At 47.8% G+C, this 12238-nt stretch overlaps 4 protein-coding genes across 4 annotated transcripts; 1 reads left to right on the top strand and 3 right to left on the bottom strand.

Annotated features, from left to right (window-relative positions):
• Positions 1 to 1127: 1127 nt before the first annotated feature.
• On the bottom strand, positions 1128 to 3009 carry P175DRAFT_0519192 (DUF2841 domain-containing protein; the record flags this gene model as incomplete). The annotated part of the gene is made up of 5 exons (XM_040899088.1): positions 1128 to 1749; positions 1823 to 2008; positions 2078 to 2503; positions 2626 to 2833; positions 2896 to 3009. The coding sequence occupies 5 exons, from the start codon at positions 3007 to 3009 to the stop codon at positions 1211 to 1213; spliced, it is 1473 nt and encodes a 490-aa protein (XP_040748954.1). The 3' UTR covers positions 1128 to 1210.
• A 2815-nt stretch (positions 3010 to 5824) lies between these two features.
• P175DRAFT_0535894 (uncharacterized protein) lies at positions 5825 to 6142 on the bottom strand (the record flags this gene model as incomplete). The annotated part of the gene is made up of 1 exon (XM_040900271.1): positions 5825 to 6142. One exon carries the CDS (start codon positions 6140 to 6142, stop codon positions 5825 to 5827), a length of 318 nt encoding a protein of 105 aa, XP_040748953.1.
• Positions 6143 to 6615: 473 nt separating this feature from the next.
• Positions 6616 to 7515, bottom strand: P175DRAFT_096024 (uncharacterized protein). Its single transcript, XM_040901137.1, has one exon. It carries the CDS (start codon positions 7136 to 7138, stop codon positions 6812 to 6814), a length of 327 nt encoding a protein of 108 aa, XP_040748952.1. The 5' UTR covers positions 7139 to 7515; the 3' UTR covers positions 6616 to 6811.
• A 47-nt stretch (positions 7516 to 7562) lies between these two features.
• P175DRAFT_0535892 (uncharacterized protein) lies at positions 7563 to 8833 on the top strand (the record flags this gene model as incomplete). Its single annotated transcript, XM_040900270.1, has 4 exons — positions 7563 to 7714; positions 7781 to 7873; positions 8021 to 8108; positions 8402 to 8833. 4 exons carry the CDS (start codon positions 7563 to 7565, stop codon positions 8831 to 8833), a joined length of 765 nt encoding a protein of 254 aa, XP_040748951.1.
• Between the last annotated feature and the right edge of the window lie 3405 nt (positions 8834 to 12238).

Below are 12238 nucleotides of genomic sequence, written 5' to 3'. Positions count from 1 at the left end.
CTAACTAGCTGATATTCAGTCCTTACTAAGGCACCCTTGGTAGAGATGCGTCCCCGATATACAGGTGTATAGGAGCGAAAAGCTGTCTCAAAGTAGGTACTTGTTGCTTTAAATCAATGCAAGATTTACCAAAGGTGTTCTATGATTATAGTCACTCCATGCGCAAATTTAATAGCAGGATTCTGACCCTAGGAGAAGGCTAAGATTAGCAAAGGAGTAATCATGTCTGTGGTGCGTGAATGGGGAGAGGCCGAACGTAACATATAGCCGGAAGTGGCCTCATGCTTTCCCTTTTACCGTATAAAGTATACTGTGCCGAAGGCCCGCGTGCTTTCAGTGGACGAGGAAATGTTGAATGAGACGCCATGCATTGGGATACAGCACTTGGAGTTCACTTGGATTCTGCCGCAAAATAACTAACTAACTACTGGATGGACAGGAATTCTGACGGCTGCGGAAGCTAACGAAAGCTTAGCGCTACAGTGGGGTCCTTTGCGGGAGAGAATTGGCCATGTATATATTAATATAATGAAGTTGACCCGCAGATGGAGCCAACAAGTCATCCTCAGAGGCACAATGGCTGAGCACACTGTCGAGCTTGGTATGATCCATTAGGGTATTTTCATATTGAATTTGGGAGGCGAATCCGCCCCTTTACTGGTAAACAAATAAAACATGACACAGCTTGAGGCAAACATCATCTCTTCCTGTCACTTTTATTCTCCTTACTTTGCTTTTGGACTTGTTTGTTCTGTCTCGAAAGGGAAAAAAGGGGGGGAGGCTGTGTTGAGTGAATTCTGTACTAGTTCTCTGTTAATGAAGGTTGGGAAATCATTTCACATACCGTCGAGTGCATAAACGAAGATTTATCAAGCACATAGTTTAGACAGGGGAAGAAGTCTCCGCTTCCTTAACATCGGGAATAGCATCTGGACCATGTCAGACAAAAAAAGGTTGATACCTGACTATCATCAACCTGGTAGGTCAACTGGTACATATATTATACTCCCGTGGATATATATAATGGTATGGTTGCCCGAAAGCTAGTCTTTCAAAACCTATTTACATATCAAGACTTCCTAGCACATCTCATCTTTCCCAAGATATGGTGACAGTGTCGGAGAAATAGGATAAGAAATGGGGAAATATATAAGCGGATTAATAATGCAAATAATGTGGCAAGTATTTCTTATAGCATCCGAGACCAGAATCAATACCCCGGAAATGCCAATTGCGCATGGAAATTGGGCAAAGTATTCCAGAAACCAGAATGCGGGTTCTGGGCTGTCGATTGAGCCATAAGCTGATGGGCAAAATAGTCTGGCACAGAGGATGATCCTCCAGAATGGAACCCTTTGGGAGCTGTTAGATTCTTGGTGGAGTGGTTTGATGATAACATAGAAGGGTCTATGTCGGAGGAGTAGGTTGATAGGCTTCTCTCCAAAGAGCTTTTCCGGCTCACTGATGGAGAAGATGCTGGCGAGAGGGGAAGATAACAATCCTGGTTTGCTGGTCGCTTGGATTTGGGATGGCCCCCCATAGACTGAGGACGGTGGTCGTCGGATGTTAATGGTATATGCCCATTTGATCTATTCACAGAGTGGGTGTCAGGAAGAAGAGGCACGTCCTCTTGTACCGTGATCGTTGGAACAAGTGTGTTGTGAATACCCTCGCTATCCACTTGCTCCTGTAGCTCCTGTAGCTCCTCATCCATGTGAACATGAGAAACATGGACAATAGTATCACCACCTGTGTAAGTAAAAGAGTCAGTTATTTAGTCATTTTCCATTTGTTGTCCGTCTCAATATAAAGGAGGTCATACTAATTTTGCCATCCAAATACAGCTCCTCCATTTCTCTGACATAGTAAATCTCATCCAAGACTTGCAATCGTGTGGATGGTAGGATCTGACGTCGTACGTCTTGACCAGCATCTTTCAGTTTGTCTGCCGTGATCCCATGGCTGTCCCTTAACTCGCAAAGAATATGCACGAGAAGTCGAATTCGCTCTGAACGGAACAGCAACACGTTAACATAATTTCTCAGCGATGGGGGGGACCATACATAATATTGCTCACCTGCTTTGAGAAGATGGTCAGGTTCCTTATGGGTAACACCTGCAGGCCACCATTTAGGCTTCGTCAACTCCGGGTCCATCCGTTGCGTTGACCCGGCTGTCGTTTTGCGGCCATTGTATGGGTGGTTTACTTGTTTGCGGGGCTCAACTAATTTCACAAAGGCTTTTGCAATAACTCGACAGTTGAGCTGTTGGAAATACTCGAACGCCTTTTCGTAATAGCTGCGCAAGAGACTCCTTTGTCCAACTCGAATTGCTGTGCGCTTTACACTTGGGCTAGGAGAAGAAGGCTCCCATTCGTGTCCAATAGCCGAATCAACGCGTCTCAGGTTGCGTCGGTGTCGTTTGTTCTGGTGTGACTGCCATTCACATGGAATGAGGCTGGCTGGTCGGGGTTGACTTGGATGATACCATGAAGACTGCAGACCTAGGGAAGAGTGCGAAAGTCCCAAAGTACCTGGCAGCACGAGAAGTAAGATTCCGATCACTTCGAACTCATCCCCCTCCACACACCTCCCTGATATCCTTTTTCTGACGAGTGACACTTACCTGAATGAAAGTTCTGCAAATGAGGCTGCCACTCTCCGTTCACTAACCTCAAGAATCTATCTTGTATCTCCTCTGTGAATATGCTCTTTTCACCACCGGTGATGGAGTTTGATGCCTCCAGCTGAAGCTCTCCGTTTCGGTCGATATACATCATAGCAAAATGTGAGTAAGGGAAGGCGAATGCCGCTGACTGTGAGCATTGAATTTCCTATGCGTCCCATTGTATTAATTAGCCAACCAATCTGATTCCGCGGGGAATTCGGTTCATACAGTTGACCTTGTTTGAGCAGTCATATCATGATACGAAGCCATCTGATGTTGTTCTTCCTCTTTAGCTACCACTGACTGATCTATCGGATCCATCCTATAGGTTGGACTTGTCATGCTCACTGCAACAACAGAAGCTAGACGCGAATCCAAGCGGCTTGGGCTTATTTTGGGGGGAGGGGGGGTTTTTGATACAACACCGAGTGTGAAAAGATGAACGTTGGCAAGGTATTATATAAAAATGTGAGTGAGCTTCAGGGCAGTTGTTCTACTTCTAAGAAGTCCTCTTTTCAGCTGAGCTGGGTACGGCCAAATATATCTTGCCACGGGCTATCATAATGCTACTATTGGATTGAGTGACGAAGGCGAGCGGAGGAAGAAAAGCAAATGAGAAAAAATAAAAAAATAAAAAAAAAGTACGTCTTACAATATTTCTACACTACTAACAACCCTACTCCTTATGCCATTGCATTCCTGGGCCTGTCATGACATCTAGACTAATGCAAGGAAAACAAATACATACAGAGGAAGAGCATCAATCCACCAAAGGGAGATCATCCTATAGGAGCACGGATATCTCGATATCCCTAGGCCGGCCGTTGGTGGCTCTCCGATTTTCTCATGACTCCAAAACTATAGTTGCCTCAGCTCCCCCCGAGGGTATGAGAATAGTCGCAGAAAGCACCCAGCCGAAAACTCTATTTAAAATAAAGATGTCTGGAAAGGGAAAGCATAACGATCGTAGACATCGATCAGAGCACCCAGAGCCGACGAGACACTGAGAGCCGACATCATAATCCTTACGCTGTCAATAGCTAGACAAGCCACACCACTCGGGGCGGAATTCGGAGCCAGCGGCCTGTCGGTAATGTTGGATGCACCAATATATTGACAAAAGCAATGAATTGATCTAGGCCTGTTCGAGGACTATTTGTTTTATCTTCGCAGGATGAGCGCCGATCAATCCCATAAGCCAATGGTAATACATGTGGAAACACTTTCCCATTCTATCAGAGTTGGCTCCGAACATTACTCATTATGAGGATCCATAATGCAGATCGAGATTCGGCTGGGGAACCATAGCATCCTCTCACTAAATCCTCACCTAGAGTGGCAAACCCCGAGTCGAGGATTAGCTATACGGGTCATTTCCCCTTCCTTAAGCTATTCCAGCATTCGTTGCTCTCCCGGTTCGAAGACGCCACTGTGGCGGCGAGGCCGACGAGGGACTCGCTCGGATTTCAGAAGTTGCAGTGATTAAGTTGGTCGAAAACCGGCAAACGCAGAGTAAATGCAGCTCTTCTTTAGCTTCCCTTGGTGCGGTAACCCAAAACACCAAGGCTATTTCTCTTGACTCTCATTGGAGATCAAACCGAAGCCGTCATCCCCATAGCTGGACGTTCTACTCAGAATTAAGTTTCCGCCAGTGGGATCTGTTCCTCGAACTCCAACAACTCGGTGCACCAACCTCCGACTGCGTCTGGAGCAAAGTCAAAAGGTGTAGGGCCTGACCGCCGATCACTGGAGGCAGAGTTTACCAGCAAGTACTCTAGATGGAGCTTAACTATGATCGCCAAAAGCAGATCTATCCAAACATGAATCCCGCGAAAGTATCATGTATTCTCAGATCCTCGAAACTGTGGCATTCATTCCCCCAGGCTTGGATTCTCTCTGTGTGGTCCTTTTTATATCCCTACACCGCGCGCTTTCCTATATATGGATCAATTTTCCAACTCTTGTCATTGGGTACAATGACCTCTCTGCCTTATGACGGCCAAATGGGCATCTGCGTCAAAAATGACCCGAAGGAGGAATGACTTAGACAGCGACACACAGACCTCTAACTAATTTGATAATCGATATGGTAAGTTAGGTACCGATGGAAATTTCTCAGTGGGAGACTCTGCTACAAGGGTAGGTAGGGTGCCGAAGAAGAGGAAAAGAACATCCGAGCTTCTTATTTTTTTATTTTTTTTCTTTGCGGGGAAAGAGACTACTTTAATAATTTCTTTTTCTCTATATTTGTCTTTCTCTTTATCAACTTCTCCGCCAACTCACCAGCGAGGGATGATACCTGCTACCAGGAAATTGTGGATTTGTGGCTTGCAGGGTCTGTGATCTGAGCGATTGCCGTGTGTACCTACGAAATTGACCTATCGCACAGGTTAGCTGATAGCCTGATACTAACGAGTTCGTCGGCAATATTACCTTGAGAGGGTTTTTTTTTTTTTTTTTATCTAGGTATTTTCCAGGCAATTGTGGCTAGCATGGAAAAACGACGAATGCCTAACGAAACAAGATGAAACAAACTAAGTGGCGATGGATGACCCTGGAAGAAGAGCCTGAACATTTGCTGGATTTGATTCATCGACTACCTAATTCCATTTACTCTTCTTACCTTCGACTATCGGTGCGTGAATTTGTGAGATATCATGCCCAATGCCAAAGCCGGTGTCGATCATCGAGGGTCGTTCTACGAGCTAGCCGTCAACTGTCGAAGGGAGAAATGTCAAGGTGACCTCTGCTACCATGATCAGTGTCGCCACGGTTCACTGGATTATTTTTATCCTGCAGAGCACTATTGATTTATTGCTTGTGGAAAAGCATTTGGCGGTTCCCGCATCCCGCACATCCCGTCCCATGGTAAGCCTCATCGGGTATACCCAGTTCCTACGGAGTACTCCGTATAGAATTTAATTAACATCGGGATATCTCCAGGAAGTTTACGTATCCTTATTACGCTTCAGGAAGTGGGGAGTATCTACACTGGCGTCGACTATCTCAAGCTTGACTTGCGAATCACCTACATACTCCTCCTACCCATGGCTTGATAGACCCAAATTGTTCATTTCCGGTATGAAGCGCAGCCCACAATAATGATTGACTTAAACGAACTAGATAGAACTATCAATTATCAGAACCCGGGAGCCTGTTATTTCCGAACTTTTCCATGCGCCGCGTCAAACCAAAACTCAGCACTCCACTCCCCATGGCCCAAGAGTAAGTCTCTTGAATCCGGAACTTCAATCTCTATTGTCTGTTTCTTTCCCACTGGAAGTGTCTGGCCCGTTGTCACATTGTGTAATGGAACTGGCCGTCCCATATCAAGTTCGTAATTATACGACTTCCTGTCCCAAGTGATTCCTGCTATAGTACTGCTTCCATTCGCCATCAGCCACCGTACAACAATCGACTCGATAAGAAGCAGCGCCTTTGCTAATGAGACTGCCGTTTGGTTTCCTTGTAACATGGCCGCCACCATAACGTTACAATAGCAGGGGGTTTTGGCTCCTATAGCCGTGTTCTCGGTTTTTACAGGCTGCCAAGAGGCATATCGATAGTTTCGTTCCCTGATGCATGTACTCTGTATGATCATCCGATGCTCTGAGCGGCGCAGTAGAGATTGAAATCCGCCCCCCCTCCCCCCCCCCCAAAAGGCGCCCGCCCCGAAGCAGTTGGAAAGTCCCGGGGCCCCTTGATGACACAAGGAATTAGTTCCCTCAAGGATATGCGGAATTCTCCTTGATGTTATCGGAGGATAAAGTCCGAGAAGGGTTGACAGTTAGGCCACACTTTGAACCATCCGGACGTGGCTCATCAATGTTCCTTGGAGTGTGTATAACTACTGCTACGTTACGCAGTGCACGGCGCCCTTGTTAGCCATAGCCAGTATCCCGGGCCGAAGGAGAAGGAGAAGGAGCACACGGAGATTTCTACCAAGGTAGAGTCACTCCGCCGAGCCCTAATGACCCAGAACCTGATCTATCCTCGACGACCTGGAAGAAGTCCAGCGCCCAGACCCACCACCATTTCTGCAGATTGGCCATGTCGGTCGCTTGTTCGACATGTGCCCATTCCAGGCTGATTTTCCTGGAGCGTCTTGTTCCACTGGCCGGTGACCCGATTATTGCGGAAGTACTCAAAACCCGCGAAGGTCTAGAAAGCTTGTTAGCCAAGGAGACAGGTAAAACAAAGAAAGAGAGAAGGGATAACTGACGCTTCGAATGGGTGTGAGTAATTTCTTAACTGCCTCGTCACCATCGGCTTTTACTGCCTGTTTGGCTAACCTTTCGATATTCGTAATAGTGAAGGGTCTGCTGAACCTCATGATCTTCCCCTTAGTGGTGTTAATCCTAGCGGCGGTGGCCAGTAAAGGCGCAGGAAACCTGGTCGATCCAAAGGCCTCCATAATACGATTGTTAGGGGTATCGAGCGAGGCACCGTCCGGACCACCGACAGGAGGCATTGCCCCAAGAGCCGAATTGGCAGCGTGCCTTCTCTAATTCCACTGTGTATATGCGTCGGCATCCGCGCCCGTAATGGGGGATCGCTTTGTTTCTAGTGGGAAACAGAACTTTCATCGCTGCTGTTATCAGGACACCAGCTAGAGAAGAGCGGGCACAAATCCACACTGTACTTTACCGGCTCGCGAGCTGCCTTCTTCTTACAGCCCGAGCTAGATCAATGGCTAGCTTGGTAGAGGCGCACTTGGTGTTCGTACAGTTATTGCCAGAGCTCCCTTCCACCCACCCAGTGTTAGTCGTGCAGATCAGCGTACTTCTGGAAGGACCTCTTCATTCACCACCACTTCCACCATCACCACAAAGAAAGGTTTAGCGACACGTCGTTATAGAGGCAGTATTTAGATCATCATTTTGCTCTAGAGCTTCATGTTTCCTTTAAGCATCTCCTTCCATAGATTGACTGCTGTCCGGGCAGTTTTTCTGCCTCTGTCGTGCTATACCGGGCTGAGTACATCGTGCCAACATGCTCTCGCGGCTAATGTTACTTGCTCGCTATATTTCGGAATCATTTCTGAGAGGTAGGCTCCCATACCACGACAGGTACCGTACATTCCTGAAAAGCAAGTCACTGATGATCGTGATAGCAATGGCGTCATGACAGCAGACCAGGTCCACGAAGTCTGTGTCGACAGCTGCTATAAATCTCTGGAAGCCGCTCGAACTACGATCGCAGCCGCGTGTGTACCCTCAGTACTGATGTGATCGTGGTGGAGAATGTAGCGTATCCAGCTACCTTCATTGTGGATAACTATATGTTCACGTATGAAATGTCTTCCTCTCTCATCGCATCGTGGTCGAAGCAAAGTCTCACCACTGACCAACAGTGCTCTGACTGCTGGCTGGGTAGTCTTGCCTTGGAACTGGTATCGACCTGCAATTGTTTCACGGACGTCTATGGATACTTGGTTGGTGGTACGTTTCCCCGAGAACAATAGAGAACATGTCGAACTTTACCGCTGAGCTAGAAAGGTGTCAAGACAGAGCTTTCTAGCTGATACAGTATTATATTGGTTCACATATTATCATCATTGGTACTATCTCCAACCACCTACACCCTAAGCTACAAAACTACTGTTAACATGACACTCTTCACTCTAGGTGCCAGAAATCTTCTTCACAGGCAGATATACTAAATACCAAACACCACCAACAAGACCCTATCAAAACCCCTCCCGTTGTTCTCTCTGCGGCTGCGGCCTATCCAGAATGGCCACCGCCCATCACTTTACAGTACTACCCCACAACTTTATGGAAAGAGGACAACGTTTCCACCCCCGATGAGGGTGTCGGTATCATCACCATCCCTTGCTATGAGTGGTTATGAAGACTCCAAACGCACTCCATGGATGAGCTTCGACTCGAACCCAGCCGACGTAATCGAGAACAACATGCTCACTTGGGGCTACCGGACCTGGGGCCTCGTCATCTACCGATGCACCTACAAGAGCGACGCTGACTGGGAGGAATTCATGTCTCGCCTTCTCTATCAAGTAAGGAGCACACTGGAAGTTTACGACGGCCTGGACATGCTTGATTCCTTCCGACCCACTGTAATGGGCGACAAGACGCGGTTTGACGGGGCGACTCCCGGATACTATCCGGGATTATTTCAACGAGTGGGCGTCTGCCGCGTGTGAAGCGGAGCAGGGGATTCCGCCTACTGATGAGCGGACCATGTGTATAGCACGGTACGGACTCTGCATCATGGTGTGTGTGGTGCATTGCTGGGAGGACCAGGACCCGCGGGCTGGGATGGAGGAATCCGAGGAAGAGACAAAGAGGATGCCGATTTTGAGCCATTGTATGGGCTGCACGTGGGAGGATGTGGGCTGGATGAAGGTGTGCTATGAGCAAGCTCAGGTCTATCCTTCCGCTCATATGAACCAAAGTTATATGAGTGGGAGATGGACTATACACGGCCTCCAAAAATATTATTAACCTGCCTATACATCATGAAAAAAAAGCCAACAAATGATCCATCTCCAAATGTGGTGAAGTGAAATACTAAACCTTATTCCCACAACCGCAGAAAAAAAAAAAAAAAAAACAGAGCAGAGAAACAGGAACAAACGAGTCTCGATTGGCCAAAGTCTGCGGGAGAATAGATGGGCAGGAGACTAGATTTTCGCGGGTTTGATCTGGCCTTCTTCTCGTTTGTTTAGTCTGATTAAAGAAAGAATGGGGTTACCGCGTGTCGGAACGGTAGCATTGGATGTATCATAATGATATATAGTAGACTAGAATGATCCTGTTATACACGGGACACGAGCGAAATGCAAAGGGGGAGGGAGGAGTACTGCTACTGCTACTACTGCTAATTGACGAGGGAAGAAAATAAAGCGAAATTCGCATACCATTATCCCGTGGCGTAGAGCAGTAAAATGTATCCGGTCCAGTGAACAAGCTATGAGTCATAAAAGGAATCCCGATTGATAAAACTATTCTACACATCATTGAGAAAGGAAGGAAGAAGCTAGCTGCTTAATTGTATTTCCGGAGCTGGAGCAACAACGTGGTTAGCGGGACGAGCAGAAAAAAAAAAAAAAAAAAAAACAATAAGAAAAGACTTACATCGAGCGTCAAGGATTTACTGCTGTTTTCAACTTGATCTCTGTAAATTCCAACCAAGGCTTCACTGTTCTGGAACAGTCCTGTCTTCAAACTAATGACGATGAACTGCATTCCAGGAGCCGCGTGGTCGTAGATGTAGTTGGCGATACGGGCGACGTTGGTATTGTCCAGCGCAGCATCGACCTCATCCAGCACGAAGAAGGGCGATGGCTGGTAGGAGTGAATGGCAAACAGGAGAGCCAAGGCCGCCATCGTCTTTTCACCACCAGAAAGATGCTCCATGTCTCGGAAGCGCTTGAGCGGAGGCATGGCGTGATATTTGATGCCATCCAGGTATGGCTCGTCGGAATCCTCAATATCAAGGTATCTTGTATATGGGTTAGTCTTCTTCTGGGACGAGAAACTTCAGGCATGGCACTTACGCTTGTCCTCCTAAGGGGTAGTTCGCACTCCGGGTCAGTTCCCGGTAGATGGGACCAATCTGCTCTGAAATATGCGAGAAAGCCTTGTTGAAAAGATCGGAGCGTTGCCGCATTACGTCTTCAAAGTCTTCTTTGGTCTTTCGGGCCCGCTTTCGTGCATCTTCGAAGTCCTTTTCGGTGCTTCGAAGCTTATTCTCTACACTCTCAAGACGTTCCATTGCGCGTGTGTTTGGTGCCATCTTGTCTAGCTCGCTGTTAAGGTTTCTGACCTTGTCCAAAAGCTCTTCCTCCAGTTTTTCGTCGGAATCCTACCTTTCCGTTAGCATTTAAATGGCAACCTAACCAAAAAAAAATACGTACCTCTTTGAGTGTTTCACCAAGAGAGTCAAAGTCAACCTCAATACCGTAATCCTGTACATCGCCGCTTCCTCCTTGCCCATCCTCGTCGACGTCCATCACATCTGGATCGGTGCCTTGGACAAGCTCATCAATAGGGAGCTGGTCAAGCGGATTCGAATCCTCAGTCAGGGGAAGATCGATGTCTTCGAGCTTGCAACGTCGGAGAAGAGCGTATCGGCTCGAGGAATTCCGTTGAATCTCTGTTTCCAAGCCGTTGATGTTCTTTAGCGTGGATTCTACGTTTCTGCTTCGTTTCTGGAGCTCTCTGCGATGTTGGGCGAGATTCTCGGCAGAATCCGCATATGCCTCCTTCTGTTCTTCGAGCTTCTCCCGAAGCAGGTCTAGCTCGGCGTTGAGTTCATCGAGAGTGTTCCGCACTCGCTCCTGCTCGGCCCTGAGCTCCTTGATCAGCTTGGCGTCACGCTGGTGTTGCGTTTCCAAGCTGGCAATTCGATCACTGGTGGCTTGCAGGCGTTGTTGCTCAAAGCTGAGTTGATTCTCGATTCTGCTCTTTTGGGTTGTGAACTCGAGTTTCTTCTGTGCAGCCTCCTCGTGCAGAGAGCCCTGTTGCACCTCGTACTCGCGAATGTTGCTATATCCCAGACGTTTACAGAACTGTTTATAGATCTGATCCTCAACATTGCTGACTGACTCCTGGGAGATGGCGATTGCTTCATCGAGTTCATCCAACACCTCTCTCTTTTCGGTATACTTAGGTCGCAGGTCCTCCAGCTGACGTTTGACAAAATCCAATTCAGTATGCTTACTCTTCAGGTTCCTCTCGAGGGCTTTGAGTTCTTCGCGGGCATATGAAAGTCGCTGTTCCAGGCCAACCAGTTCACCTTGCAGAGTTTCTTCCTCGGTTCCTCTACGATGGCCCTTGGGCAGGTTCGCCAGATCTGTCATCAGCTTGTCCTTCAGCTTGAAGAGGTTTTCCACTTCGGAGTCTTCCCAACGCTTGGAGTTTTGCTGCAGCCCGCGGCCACCAGTCATCAAACCGCCCTTGTGGATAACTGTTCCATCTAGGGTAACAGCCTTTGCATCCACATGTCTTTCATAGCAGAGGTATTTGGCGGTTGCCAGGTCATCGCAAACGATGGCATTGCCACAAGCATAGGTAATAGCTCTTGCAACGGAGTCGTCGTAATCAACCGTCTCGATTGCGGGACGCATGCCACGGTGCATCCCTTTCAGGTTGGAGTTGAAGGCCTTGACTTGAATTGTCTCAAGAGGAATGAATGTAGCCTGTCCGGCTCTCTGATCGCGGAGGTGCTGAATGCACTCCTTGGCAGTCTTCTCATTATCCACAACGATAGCGTCGAAGTGACGACCAAGAACAGTGCTCACAGCCTCAGCATACTTCTTCTGCTTAGGCTTACAGAGATCACTGACGCGGCCCTTGACGCCCGGGAAGATCCGCTTGAGGGTTGAGATCAGTTCCTTGGCTCGAATTTCACGTTCCGTCTGCTTCTTGCCATCGTCTGCTTCAAGCAGCTTCTTCAGAACAACCTGGAGCTTCTCCTCAAGTTCAGTCCGCATCTGGGATATGCGCAGCCGCTCGGAGGTAAGGGCATTAAGTTCTTTCTTCTTCTTTTCAATGTCCTTGGAGGTAGTCTTAATTGATTCGTTGGTAGAGGCCTTGCGCTCCGT

This window comes from Aspergillus ochraceoroseus (assembly GCF_002846915.1).
Source record: "Aspergillus ochraceoroseus IBT 24754 chromosome Unknown P175scaffold_10, whole genome shotgun sequence".
NCBI classification, from domain to species: Eukaryota; Fungi; Ascomycota; class Eurotiomycetes; order Eurotiales; family Aspergillaceae; genus Aspergillus; species Aspergillus ochraceoroseus.
Note: the sequence above shows the minus strand (reverse complement) of the source record. Positions and strands in the feature narration are given on the sequence as shown.